General features: G+C 42.2%; 1 protein-coding gene across 7 annotated transcripts in view; it reads left to right on the top strand.

The window, feature by feature from the left end:
• The first annotated feature begins 3,462 nt into the window (after positions 1-3,462).
• The window catches only part of LOC124066600 (collagen alpha-3(VI) chain-like), a 45,887-nt gene continuing 34,795 nt past the window's right edge, over positions 3,463-14,554 (top strand). For 4 of the 7 annotated variants that reach the window (XM_046403120.1, XM_046403121.1, XM_046403122.1 and 1 more), the window contains exons 1-4: positions 3,463-3,731; positions 10,889-11,003; positions 11,451-12,083; positions 13,758-14,354. In XM_046403120.1, the coding sequence (XP_046259076.1) occupies positions 10,919-11,003; positions 11,451-12,083; positions 13,758-14,354 (1,315 nt within the window). In that variant the 5' untranslated portion in view covers positions 3,463-3,731; positions 10,889-10,918. The remainder of the gene's footprint in view (positions 3,732-10,888; positions 11,004-11,450; positions 12,084-13,757; positions 14,355-14,554) is intronic. The other 3 variants (XM_046403125.1, XM_046403124.1, XM_046403126.1) reach the window with 3 other exon arrangements.

Genomic DNA, 14,554 nt, shown 5'->3' on the forward strand with positions numbered 1-14,554 from the left:
GATGCCTCGGCTTGTGCGTCCAGATGTGAGTCGCCATATCCCACTTCAGGAAATGAACAGTAGCTCGGGTTCTGGATGTGGCCCCCTGCTGGAAGCACAAGAAAGTGACTCAGAGTCCCACCCGCTCTGCTTGCTTACAGAGCTTTCATTGTCTTTCCCCAGCACATTAGCATATGTATTAATCCTGTGCTAGCACCACTCCCACAGTTCATCATACTGCATGATGCCTTCAGACCATAGGAGTATAAATAAAATAACAAAAAAATGCTTGTTTCATGGGAGGCTCATATTTTTATGAGTCACTGGGTGTTACTGAGTCGAAGTCACTCAGGAAGTGGAAAGTACAGCACACATGCCAGTCAGTATTATACCATGCAGGGATATGAAAACCGCAGAAAAGAGGTGACTGATGATTATGACTTTGTGTTTCAGCCATCCATGTTTCTGCCCTTTTGTCAAAGCACTCTGGTATTATTGCTCAAAAGGTTGTTATAAACTCTTTTGTTGGACTGAAGCTGACTTGAGGCTGTGCAGTGGCTGATGCAGTCACCCCATAAGGGACTGAGCAGTACTGCTTGTATGTTCCCTCTGGAAAGACAAAGCAGATCACCTCACACTGCATATCACTGGCTTTGATTTAGACCCTCTGCAGACCTCTTTCACATTTCTGAACCTGACCCAGTCTAAAACTGATCTGTTCGCCGTCTGACCTCCCATCCTGACTCTGTCAACTTATCCTCGCACACATTTATCACTTTATCAACACATGCACCTTGTCTTAAAGTCATACAGTGTGAGTCACCAGTGAAGCATGTTTTACTAAACACCAGCAGACAAAAGACACCTTAAAAGTTTACAGTATTTTGATACTGGTCTGTAATTTCACTTAGCGACTTTCTTTATTAATACTTTCCACATCTTTTTTCTTGGCTACTCAAATCAGTTTTCTGGATTGTGATTTTTAATGACATATAATGAGGTATATAATACATATAATTTCACTTGTAAAATACTACACAATTTTCCTCTATATACACTATGGATCTGCTGGGACGCACACGTTTGTGCTGGATTGCAGCTGAAGGGAGGCAGCTTTAAAACAGTGAAACGGTGTGACTGCTTATTCACACCTCCTTCTGATGAACACGTACCATCACACAGTGAGTATTAATACTTTCCCCATCAGACACGGGTGGAGTGAGGTGAGGCCAATCCACCTCCACCCATTTATTTGTTTATGCTTCAATGGAAATAAGTATGTTGGTGGAATCAACACTTGCGTTTTCCTCCAGCTGGCCAGTGAACAGTTTGTTCCTAACGGTAACGTCTTCACAGGCAGAAAGAGAGCGGCGAGTCGAGAGCAGACTGAATCCTCCGGTTACGTGACGGGGAGTCTCATGTTTTCATTTGAAAACAGAGCAAACAACTGACGGTGTGTTTTATAGAGCTTAAGGACACATTTGCTATGCTTTTCATAATTTCCACATGCTGTAGGAACCTTGTGAAATTTCAGTCACACCCAGAACATCATCGGGATGCTGAAGAAAATGTACATTAATTTCGGTTTATATGCTTTATGAGTCTGATGTCTGATTGATGAGAGCAACAACAGTCAGGGCAGCTTTTAAAAGCATCGCAGGAAACAATCTGTGCTTTCATCATGAAGTCACCTTGGTGGCATGCATCAGGAGAACCCTTCAGCACTGCCTTGCCTTGACCTCTCAGGCAATTGTTTTACAGCCGTGAGCATGACATTAACATCGCCCAACAATGCGATTATTAGTCTTTGTCACACTGTGAAAGGTTTGCATTTGGAAGGGTCTGTGTCGGGTTACAGCTCACTCACAAGGGACTGAGACACGAGGGAAAGTTTCTCTGATCTCTTCGATCAGCCTGCTTTGATCTTAACTCACAGCATATGTTGAATAAGAACTGATTATACATTGTTCATACCAAAATGTATGAAACACAATTTCTGCTAAAGAGGCAGCTCAATTGTATGTAATTTTGGTTCAGTTTTGCAGCTTACCAGAAGCTGATGTTCTCTCAGGACGTAAAACGACTTGTAACTCGGTGAGTATTTCAGCAGTGGTTGCCTAGCACCACCACAACAGCACATCACTTTGCAGGGAACGTTGGTGGTGTGAGTAATGACCTGCGGACATCAGAACAGAACTGGGATGATGTTGTAAATACTTCCATATGGTGCACTTATGGATGCAGAGAGAGTTCAGTGGGGTTTCATGGCCTGATGTACATTGCACATTCACACAGACAGAAGGGAGTGAATCACAACATTCTGCCTGTTTCATCTCACTGGCAGAAGAATGCAGCAGCAGCCAATCCTCCCTTCATTTGGAGTTTAACAGCAAAGTGCTAATGAGGGGCTCTTTCCTGCTGACTTTTAGTGCATTGTGCACTCAACTCTTGCATTAAACATTCAGTACTATTACTACTACTACTACACATTTTATTGTTTTGCTTTAAAGTATACTCAAATGTACTTGCCTTGTGTTGGTGTGCACATGAAGCACATTGGAGCACTGCCAATATCAAAACGAAAAATTTCAAGATAACAAGCTGAAGTTATTAAAGCTCATTGACTTTTTTTTTCTTTTTCTTTTTCTTTTCATTTACTGAAGTTGTTATGGGAAAACATGTCAGCAGCGGACGCAGAGCAACATTCCTCACTACACTATGTTTAGCAAAGCCTTTTTACTGAAATCAGCACCCGGCTGGTGCTGGAAATGAGGCTGATGAGCTCATATAAGTGGACATGTTGTATTATGTTTGTTGTATGCTTTTTCATCAGGCACATCCAAAACACACAGCACATACAGTCTGCCATGTGTGAGTGTCTTGGTAATAAAAACAAACTCATGTCGTTGGCTGTATTTGCTGAATGCTAATTAAATTTTGTTACTGTGGGAAAGTTTCATTCATGGCAGCTTGTCATTGCCTTTCCTTAAAGGCATTCACATTCCTTTGTGGGACATTTGTGAGTGTTTCATTTGGTGAGACTTCTCGTTAAACTGGCCAACGGACAGAATGTCATATTTATCAGCTGACACAACCGACAAAGTAAGTAGTCATTAAAGAACAGCATTCAGGACAAACCTGTGTGACCTAAATGGCTTGTTTTTCCTAAAACGACAGAACCAAAAGAAACTCCAAATATCTGAAATGTAAGAAGAAGGGCCTGCAGAGGTAGATGGAGAAATGGCTCAACGTAAGAAAAGGTACGGAGAAAATCCCACTCCAGATCTGTGACATCATCCTCCCCACTGCTCACATCCAGACCAAACAGGGCCATGTGTCTGGTTTTCATTTGGTTCCTTTCTCCCCCCCCACCCTCCCTCCTCTTTTTCTTTTTTCCTTTCTTTAGAGAGAGTGGGAGGAGGAAGAGAGAGGTGGCAGAACTCCAGGAGTTGGGAAGTTTGTCCCATCCCAGTCTTGAACTCAGCACCACAGCTCCTCTGGCTGGAGACCGGGCTGGTGTCTGTCTCTCTCTTTCTCTGTCTCAACCATTTCCTCCCTTCACTCAGGACCCACGTCTCTTATCGCTACCTTGCACAGCGGCCTTCCTTTGGGAGGTGCTGGAAAAGCCAGCGAGGGGAATTTACCAGGAGTATAATGATCAAAAGTCCAGCTTGCAGTCATTTTACATAACTGACATTTTATTTTTGTTCTTCCAAAACAAATACGGTGGAGTACGGCTACTTCAGCTCAGGGTAAGTTTTAAATCTGCTGTATTCTTGAGGTGATTCACCTTGCAGAAAGATGTCCCTTGCTTGGTTTTTACACATGCAAGCTTGCTTCATTTCTCAGTTTTTACACCTTCGGGGATGTTGATTATCGATAGTGCACTGACCATTGCATAGATTCTTGTCATAACATGTGAGCCTGTGATGGCTGTCATAATCACATGGTTGCACAGAGTTTTTGACTTATGGATCATAAATATCAGACAGCATGCGTTTAGCAGCATGGCTGAAACCTATACTTTAGTGGTGAAAGTGCTGCAAGGGCAAGAGGTGAACCGCAGTTAGGCTGAGCAGGGAGACCTCAGCAATGTTATCTTCGCCACATGTGAGTGCAGAGGGGCGTGTGCGCTCTCTTTTTCTGCTCAAAAGTCTTAAAATGCTGTGCCTCACATTCTTGGTTTGTGCTTAGTTTAAATTACTGCACAGGTGTGAAGTAATTGTGGTGAGGGAAGAAGTACCAAAGATTCCATAAAGTGTCAAGCTGCCGTTAAAGATCAGTGTTAGAGATGTGAACCAAATGCTTTGTGCTGATCGATCAAAGGTTTGTGATGCGCTCTGCAGTTTTTGTGTCATTAATGTTGCACGTGGTACAACAGATTGAATGCTCAGAACCACAAAAGTGTCACTCATTTTTGGGCACTTTACGAGTTTCCTGGAATGATCTTTTGCTCATTAAATTAAGTCAAAAGAGGAGATCTTATAGAACAGTTGGATGCAAATGTTTAAATTCTCCACACCCACATGTGAGCTCCGATGAAGAGCGGTTGGATGGGTAGATGTTTCCACTGCAGCAGTGGCCCAAAGCCACACCCTCTCTGAAACGAGTACAGGGGTGGAAAAGTGTGAAGAAAGCGTTTTCCACACCACTGGCCAGATGAACCAGGAGAACCAGAAGGGCTTTGGTCCAATGGACGACAGAGGTGGAGTGGGTGGTGGTGGTGTTGGTGGTGGTGGTGGTAGTGGGCTGCGGAGTTTAGTGGACCAGGTGTGAGCCATTAATCTTCCACTGCTCCAACAAGATTGTCCAAGTAGAGACAGGAGAATTCAGCTGCGTCTTCATTGCAATGTCTCATTGTGAGCATGTGGGATTTGATGTACAAATTAGGTTATTTTGTTCTTCCAAGTCTCAACTTAATGATGTTACATGGGACATTTGTCCAATAAGCTACTGTTTTATGTAACTCGTTGCTGTGATACAGAGAAGAAGAACCAAGGAAAGTTGGTGTGTGCTCCAGATTTGGTTTTATGCGTCTGAAGTATTTTTACATAATTTACTACCTGCATTACGACAATGCCACAGCTCCCCGTTGGAAGCTAGCGTCTTAATTTTTACTGGCAGAGGATTCTTAGTGAAAAAGGGTTTTTAGATACACAGTATAAATCAGTATGTTTTATTGCCATTCCACTCCCTCCAGCTTTTAGTCTTTTTTCCATGATGCAGCACAGATGTCTGGGAGGTTGGAACATTTTTCAGAAAGGTCTCGTCACAGTAAACTACTGCTCCAGTGTTCACTTTATAAGGGAACAAACCCCTGTAATTGAAAACATGCAAATCAGGAGTGAATCACATTCATGTTGTTATGCATCCGTTGTAGAAATTCAGGGTTGTGGGTGTTTTTTTGTGGTGATGCTAAGATGCTGATTATGACCAAAGGACCCCTGATTGGCTGGAAGTCCCATCAGAAGAAAAATGGGTCACTTGATCTCAATAAGTGAGTGTCAAGTTTAACACTTGAACTCATCCCTAATCCTAACCCTGCAGGCTAAGACTGGCCATGTGTGCTCGCACACACATCTGCAAGGTGTCAGGTGGGCTAATGCATGCCAGCTGTGAGGAGCTGCCCCCCCGCCCCAGCCTGCAGCCCCACCCTCTTTTAACTTCATCATTGATCCTCATCTGTACCACACATGTCACGTCATGATGCTTCCAGACGAAGATCAGGTTGTGCGTGCGGGAGTCGTGTAGCCTCGTGACGGACTCGTACTCGCCATCTGTCGTCTGTGCGAGTGATGTTTCCTCGCACGACGGCAGTGAGCGGCAGTGTCAAGTCGTCTTAGCCTCAGATGCTGCAAGCAGAACTGACTCACATCCTTTCTGACTTCACTGTTTTTACTGATCCCTTAACTTAGATTCATATGTATTGTCTTGAAGAAGTGTTGCTGACAGTATAACTGATGTGTACAAGGATTCAGTCTGTAATAAAATGTTAAGGGAGCTGCTGAAGTCGAGCCAATATGACCCATTAAGCACAAAGCATAACGTGTGGTTTGCATCTTGGTCAAATTCCATCATAGACTTTACAGTTTGCTCTGTACATGTATCTGTGTGCAAGCTCGCCCCTTTTAGAATTAATGACACAATTAACACTAATGTCGAACAGCAACCAGCTTCCACAAGTGGAAAGTGCTAAATTGAATTTATTTAGTGATGTAATTAAGGGGGGTGGGGGTGTATGTAAAAAGTCCATTTATTGGCCACTTGAGGGCGCTGGATAAACAAAAGTGACATAGCAGTTATCACCTTGTAGGTTTTAGATTTCTACACAATCAGAGCTACATTAACATTCATTTAGTCAAGTTTCTGACCAACTGATTAAGCGCAATACTCTTCACTCTCCTTTTAGCTCTGTTTTAGTCTCCACGACTAAGTCTCGAGGGAAATGTCTGACTCCTTAACGATAACCACGCTCACCAGCTCACTGCTGCCTCCATCAGCCTGCCGTTTGGTGTCGGTACAGTGTGTCTCTAGAGCTTTTTGGCTGAAAACAGCTGAAAATGATGAAGATGAGAGAGCTGAGAGTGAAGGTTGTGGGCCAAAACAGTCAGCTGTAAGACGCCCCAGCTGAGAGCAGAGTTTGGTTATAATAGTCACTACAAGGACACATATGATTCTGAATCTTCTAACCAGTTTAGCACCTTTTGTTCGTGTGAGGCGACTGAGCCACGTTCATCTTCAATCTCTGAGGGTCTGCTTGGCGCAGTTGGTGTAGCTGATAACACTGGGGCCTGTCACTGAGGCTGACGGAGTTTTTTCTGCTGCACTGTAAGCTTGCATGAGTGTGTTTATGTATGGACACGCTTGTGTGTGTAGTGTGCGTGTGTGTGCGTGTGTGTAGCCTTGGTGCAAGTGAGTGTGTGAGGTCCATCTGTAAACGTGCTTTAGAGTGCATGTGGGCACACTGCAGAGTCTGTGAATGCAAACTGACATTGTTAACTCTAAATAATTCCACTGAGCAAAATAAACTCACATATACAGTGTACAGAGCAGCCTGTCCTGATAAACTGAGCTGTATCTGAATCCTGTCACTGGTGGCTGCATGACACATAAAGATTAAACGGTGGCTCAGCGCACATCAGTGGACGTCAGCAGGAAAAAGTGAAACATGCTAACAGGTCATGATACGCGATATGCTTATGTTTCAGGGCCAATACCGACACTGGTTATTAGTAATGAAGGAAAACATAGCTGACATCTGCAGCAAAACGGGGATGATGGCAGTTTTGAATCTGTGTTTTCTATGTGGCTGAAGTAGATGGCACATAAAGTGAGCGAGTGAGTTTTTCAGAAAGAACAGCTTAACAATGGGCTTACTGGGTTCCTTTATGGGTGCCAGAGTGCCTGTTTGGTGCAGATAATTTGAGCTGAGTATCCAATAATCATGTTGGGATGTTGACAGGAAGTGAGATTTACACCAGAGAGAACATGTACTAATGCAATCCACCAGTAAGGAAATTAACTTACCTTTTGCGTTGTCCTTTCCTTCCTTGAGTTCCAGAGTTTACACTCGGGAATATTTTTTTGCTATCAAAGGATTAAATTATAATGTGTAGTGTGAAAGCAGTTGCTCATAGTGCAGCTGCTCTTTCTCAGCACAGAGTTTTGAATTTTTAGCTCAAATTTAATGTTCCTAATCAGTCACACTGATTAGCCTTGTAGCTGTTTTTTAGTGATAAACCTCCTGTATATGACATGTCTGTCACCAAACAGCAGACAGATGCCATTTGTGACTAACTGGTGGACACAGTGAAGCATTTAGCGGCCAAAGAGACAAATGTTTCCATCAAGAGTTGGTGGAGACCAAAAGGCCATCGCAAACACAGTCCAAATAAATGCTCCATAACAACTTTAGTTTATAATATGTCAGACATGTAAGCAATGTTTAACTTGATTTAGAGTTCTGCCCCCAAGCGCCAAAAAAATATATGCAGTGTTAAGTGAAGTAATGTGGAGACTTTTTACTTTCTTGCCTAATTTTCTCTCCATGTAGTTCTCCTCGTTGCCATTGTTCTGTCTGCCCGTATCAGTGAAAACAGGACTCCACTGTGCAACTGCGCTTTCCTCTGTGGCCGTGAGGGGAAGCCATAGTGTTGACACATCGGCCAGGCCTGGCAGTCTCTGCAGAGAAGTGGCTTTTCAGTGACCTGAGCCTGAGAGCAGAACACAAACATCTGCTGCAGTGTCCAAAAAAGCTTAGATTTCCTTGAAATTAAAGAACTTAGTGATTTAGGCCCTATATGTGGCTAGTGAGAGCACTGGGGGACTGCAGGGATCCACAAATCTCACTGCAAGCGGGAGTTGTGTTCAAATTGTACTTTTGTTTTTTTTTTAACTTTTGAATCACATCCTCCAAGCCAAGTTTTGCAAAGAGAAGTTTACAAAATTATCACAATCTTGTCAGGCACCATAGAAAGACCCCTCCCAGTTCTCGATGGGTAAATACGCCTGCTTAAGCATGACTGATATTTTATGTAACTGCGTCTGACTAAAATTTCAGTCAAGTTTTTGACTTAATGGCTGACTCTCCTGCAATTGTTTGTTGAGTTTGGTTTGGTCAGTGTTTTGATGATACACTCTGATAAGCCTAAAGCGAGTGCAATTGCACTGTTAATGTATTTTTTTCCCCCACAAATTTATCATTCTCATACAAAGTGTGGTCTGCATAAACGGCGGAATAAACAGTGATTTCAGCAAATGAGCCTCACTGACGCCATGTGTTTACAATTAATTATTGTTGTGGAGTGTGGATGGCTTTGATTCAAGCCTAGTCGACTCAAACTTTCCTCTCCTTGTGAAAAAGTCTCTTTCACTTAGAAAATAACTGAAATTTTACTTTTGGGTGAACTGTTCCTTTAATGTTTAAGGAATGACAGTTATGACTCTCATCTCATGGATGGTTGCCAGTTGGATCCCTGGACTTGCCGGATAAGTCTGTTCATAGACTTTTCAAAAATGAATATTCAAACGAAGCCTCTTCTCTACGTTACGTAAGCATATTCATGATTTGTTTAAATCACATTAAACAGGCTCGTGAGGAAAGGCAGCGGCAATTTTATGTGTCGCTTCTAGAAAATGATCCATCACTCTGTGTTATACCTGTACTCTCCACTAGAGGGCATTAGTAATTGTGCCTCGGTGTCCACGATACCCTCCTACATCATGATAAAAACACACTGGAATAAGAAAACACAACTCTCTGTACATTTCCTCGCATTCAACTAGAAATTCTCCTCTTTTAATCCCAATAAAATGGACAAAGTGTAAATCTTTAGAACATTAGATGCCCTTAATGCTGAGCTTTTATTGTGTGTGTGCCAGCAGGAAAAAAGGCTGTTAAAGAGACTCCTGTGAAACTCTGAGAGTCTTCACTCCCCCATCGTTAGTTTAATGGTGAACACTTAAGTGGTTATTGGCCACGTTTTGGTTAATGTGGGTGGCAGCTGGAGCATCACAGTTTTGCAGTTTGTGTTAAAATTGTTTGTTTTTTTCACAGCTGCTCTTGTGCTCCTGCTGTTAAGTCCTCTGGCTGCTCTTAAATTTAATAACAACCTTTATAACAAACTTTGGCATCAGTGGAAATGTTCAGGTTAATTGCAAAGCTGTGCTAAAGGTTAAAGTTTATGTTGCTATGGATGGGGTTGCTAACGTGCACCGTTCATCAACACAATGAACCAGCGTTTTCTTTTTCAGCATAGCCATAAACTAATTTTTGATTCAATAAAATCATGTCAACAGTAATATTTTTAATCAAAATGGTTTATTTCTTCAGTAGGTAACCATGTAATAAGCAGGATAATGTACAGCAAGAGGAGATGGTACATTATGCCTGACACAGCAAAAGACTGATGGACAACTGTGTTAATAACCTTGCTGAGGAACATTTGACAGCAGAGGTTACATACAAGGTTTGATTATACTTGAGCTGATTTAACGATGGAAATATTTCCTGTTCTTTCAGCTAAATAAGCACAGTATAGTGGAAAAAGCTGAATATCCCCCCTTTCTGCTTTCAACCCCACACACTTACTGCACATACATGCATACTTTCTCTTTGAGCTAAATTTGTAAGGTCAGTGACGAGCCATGTGTGACCTTCCTTTCATTTCTTGTGACATTACTTAACATCACAATGAGGTAGAAAAAATCTGACCAAACAGGAGACGCAGACCCCTGCTGTGAAACCAGACTTTCCAGTCCAACACCCGTTCTAAGAACACTTCATTTTTGTGAGTTGGAAAATACAGTCCTTGCCAGGAAGAGTCAATTACTAAAACATACTGGCTGGTAGTTTTAACAGGTGGTTTTGATCATTACCACTCTTCTGCTGCTGATATACAATCACATACTGCAGCTCCTTCACTTATAAGACAAAGTCAAAAGGTTAGAAAAGTTCTGGTGATTCATTTTACATTTTTATATTTAAAAAATGTGAATACAACGTGTTTAAATGCCGGATACTGTGCTTGCTTCATAACTGGGGCAGGGTCTGGGTGAACGTGGTCACCGCCGTGTGATGTTCTCATCTCAGTGTCTCAAAACAACTGGGACAAAGTCACATTTAAGCTGTAGTAGAAAGTAGGATGTCGCATATTTTTGCACTCGCTGAAAAAAGTCTAACTGGAGGCATATTTTTTTCTTCTCCGTTTCGGCCAGCGAAACAGGCTTATGCAATGTTATATTTAGAGAGACACTGCAGCAAAAATAGGGAGCGAAAAAAAGGACATCCCAGAGGTTGTTCACCAAACCCTGTATTCTTATATGTGTGTTGGAGAGGCCTTGTGGTGTAAGGAAAACGCTGTGTGTTTTCTGTTTCGTATTCATGTCATATTTGTTTCTGCTCTTACAGGTGTCCCCTTTGCTGTTTTGGTGATAGAAGATGAGGAGGCATCGGCTGTTACCGCTGTGTGCCCTCCTGGGCGTCCTGTTTGCAGGACTCCTCCCTAACCTTGATGCTCAGGAAGGTAAGTTGCACTAAGTTAATTAATTACAGTTCAGCAGTCAGCAGGGTCTGCTCTTTTTTTTTCTTTCCATTTTTATTTTTTAAAGCAACATCCTAACAAAACCAAACCATAACACATTCATAAGGTAACTGGCCACTTTTTATCCATCCCAACATGGAACAAAAATAAATAAATAAATTAAATTCTTTATTAATCCCAGGGGGGAAATTCTTTTTTTTTTTCAAAATATAAAATAAAAATAAAAATAAATAAATAAAATCCAGACCCTCAGGAGTGTGAAAGGAGTCCAGTCAAATGCTTTTGATCAGCAAAGCAGAATTACTTAAACATTTCAGTTGTATTGTGCAACAGTATTAATGTTTGGCACCCAACACAATATTGTGGAACCAAACACGAAGCATTTTTTCACTGGTCTCATTTTTGTCCTCCAAACACTCTCTGTTGAAGATTGTGCGCAGGGGTTGGCAGCTGATATATACTTTCTAGTGGATTCATCCTGGAGTATTGGAGAGGAGAACTTTGAGCATGTCAGGCAATTTCTGTATGGCTTGACACAAGCACTGCACCAGGGTGGAGGGGACAGGTTTAAATTTGCCCTTGTGCAGTACAATAACAAGCCCGAGACTGAGTTCCAGCTCAACACTTACCCAACAACACAGGGGGTCCTGGCGCACATCAAGTCTATGGCTTACCGTGGTGGGGGCACGCGGACTGGCTTGGGCCTGGACTTCCTTATTCACAAGCACTTGACCACTGCTTCGGGCAGCCGTGCTGCTGAAGGAGTGGCCCAGGTGGTGGTGGTTCTAACAGACGGGCGCTCACAGGATGACGTTTCCATGCCGGCTCAGGTGTTGCAGCTGGCAGGTGTGGAGGTGTTTGCAGTTGGGGTTCAGGATGCAGTGGAGTCTGAGCTCAGGGAGATGGCTAGCCAGCCCGCAGACACTCATGTGTTCAATGTAAAAACTTTCCTGGCCTTGCGGGATATAATCCAAGAATTAGTAGTACAGGTTTGCAGCGCCGTGACCCGGTCAGGGGGTGGTCCTGTGGCAAACAAGACCCCCTTGGCTGGAGGAGAGACAGGTAATGAAATAGGATCAGTGTCACTACCATACTAATGTGTCTACATGTGCAGGAAGGAGCTGCTGCATATGTGGTCCCGACTGGATTTTATTATTAACACAGTCAAGTATTTTTTAACCACAATAACCTTTCACTATCCACCTGCAAAATTAACATCACTTGTGTCGTCTTAATATACCCCTAATGCTTTACAAATCACAATAAGATCTGCATGCAATTGACACCTTTACAGTATTTTAGATTAGGGTATTGCAATAAGTATGGTGAAAAAACAGCACAGACATACCGTGTGCTAGTGCAAAGCCAAGGTGGCTCAAGAGAAAGCTATCTAAGCAAAAATTCTGCACCAGGTGCTTTTAAATTTGAGAGAGATTTGAGTTTTGTCTTAGCATACAGCAAAACCCTCAGTCACAATTTAAGATTATGCATGCTTGTATTATACACAGCTATAGTTGAGAGGGCACGCATTCAGATGGCACCAGAATAAAACCACCTCAGGTTAACAACATTTCGTCAGGAAAACCTTTGATAAAAGTCTTGGTCTCCAGGATGTCTCATCTTTGAAAATGTCACATCTTAAAATTAAGCAATGAGCTTTTAACAATAGCTAACCATGCACAACTGCTTATTTGTCTTGCATTTCCTATGTTTGTCTTTACAATGTCACAATGTCCATCTGTGTAAAATATGTATCTGTATATATCTGTATTTGAAACAGTGATGAACCTGCCTGGACTCATCCTTGACCTGCTGAAGGTGTACTTTGAGAATGTATTGAAACATAGATGCCAAGAAATTTGGTGCAATATATTACAATAAGTGACTGGAAATAAATGAAATCAGAGAAAATACATTAAAAAAAACATTCCTATGAAACTACATAGTTAAAAAAATCATGTGTCCAAAGAAAGCATTTCTTTGGACACATGATTTTTTTTTCCACAAATTTGTTCTTTTACATGCAGTATGTTCTCAAGTACTATAAACTTGTAGGCACCAAGAGGGGTCCACAGGATCATGACTGGTCACTTTATCTGAGGTCCATAACAAGAGTCTGCATGGGAGGGCTGAACTCAGTGGAGTTCAGACAGGGGACATAGCACAACAAATTGAATAGAAAACTTTGCAAATAAGGTTTAAAAAGCAACAGTTTAATTTTTTTTTCATGCATTGTTCTTCTTGTAACTTTAAAATCGTCAAAAAAGTCAGCAAAAGCACAAAACACTGAATTATTTTAAAAATAATAATAATCACAATAATAAGTATTGAATCCCTTTTGGCCACTGTTGCAATCAAAACAACCTACCTTATGTTCAACATTTGCTCTTTTCATGGTAATTCTTATATATATTTTGTCCCATTAAACTGACTTAATCAGATAAATTATTTTTTTTATCAGTGGCTAGTATTCATACTGATCACAACATGGACAATGGACTGTACTTCAGTAGTTTTGCCCATCGATCAGTGTACGATCAGTATCTCTTTAGGCAAACTCCTTGGTTCAGCCTACATGCAGTATGATGTGTTTTGCAATGTTGTGATTGATTTGTTCACTCTGAATGTCACTTGACACATTCAATGATATGCCAGCACGAGTTCTTGTCTCTGTCTCACTGTGTTAACGCTTTCACGAGTTCCACCTTGTTTTGTTTTCTCTCTCTCTCCATAAAGCGCAAGATTCAGCTGACCTAGTTCTCTTAATTGATGGATCACAGAACGTTGGAGCAGCAAACTTCCCCTTTGTGCGTGATTTGGTTTTGAGAATCATTGAGCCCCTTGATGTGGGCAGGGACACTGTTCGGGTGGCCTTGGCCGTGTACCACGCAGACCCAGAGATAAAGTTCTATCTAAATAGCTATGACAGCAAGTCATCAGTCCTGGAAGCTGTGAAGGGTCTGGCCTACCCAGGGGGTGACGAATCTAACCTGGGGGCGGCCTTGGAGGGAGCGGCTGCGAACCTGTTCAGCCAATCAGCAGGGGGCAGGGCAGACGAGGGTGTGCCCCAGATGTTGGTGGTTATCAGTGCCGGTCCATCCGATGATGAGACTGGTGCCGCTGACCGGGCCCTTAAGAGGGCCGGCATTATCACATTCGGCGTGGTGATTGGTGACACTGCCTCTGCAGATCTGGAAGCGATTGCTACAGATAAAAGTTTTGTTCTGTCAGCCACTGATTTCAGAACAGTGGCTAACACGGGTGACCAGCTGCTCCCATACATTAGCGGGGTGATCCAGCGAACCATTATAATTCAGACTGAGTTCACAGAAGGTATGTAACATCTCTGTAAATGTTGGCGGGGCATTGTGGTTGTAGAAAGGACATAGAAAACTCATAATGACTGTAATATAGTGTATAAGGTAAGATATGTCTGTGCTAAACTTGAAATGACATCTTTCTCATTCAAAATATGTCATTTTCACAGATGTAGCAATAACACAGTAAAAGTGAAAAATATTAATGTATCAATA

Source organism: Scatophagus argus, chromosome 11 (assembly GCF_020382885.2).
Source record: "Scatophagus argus isolate fScaArg1 chromosome 11, fScaArg1.pri, whole genome shotgun sequence".
In the NCBI taxonomy this organism is placed as follows: Eukaryota; Metazoa; Chordata; class Actinopteri; family Scatophagidae; genus Scatophagus; species Scatophagus argus.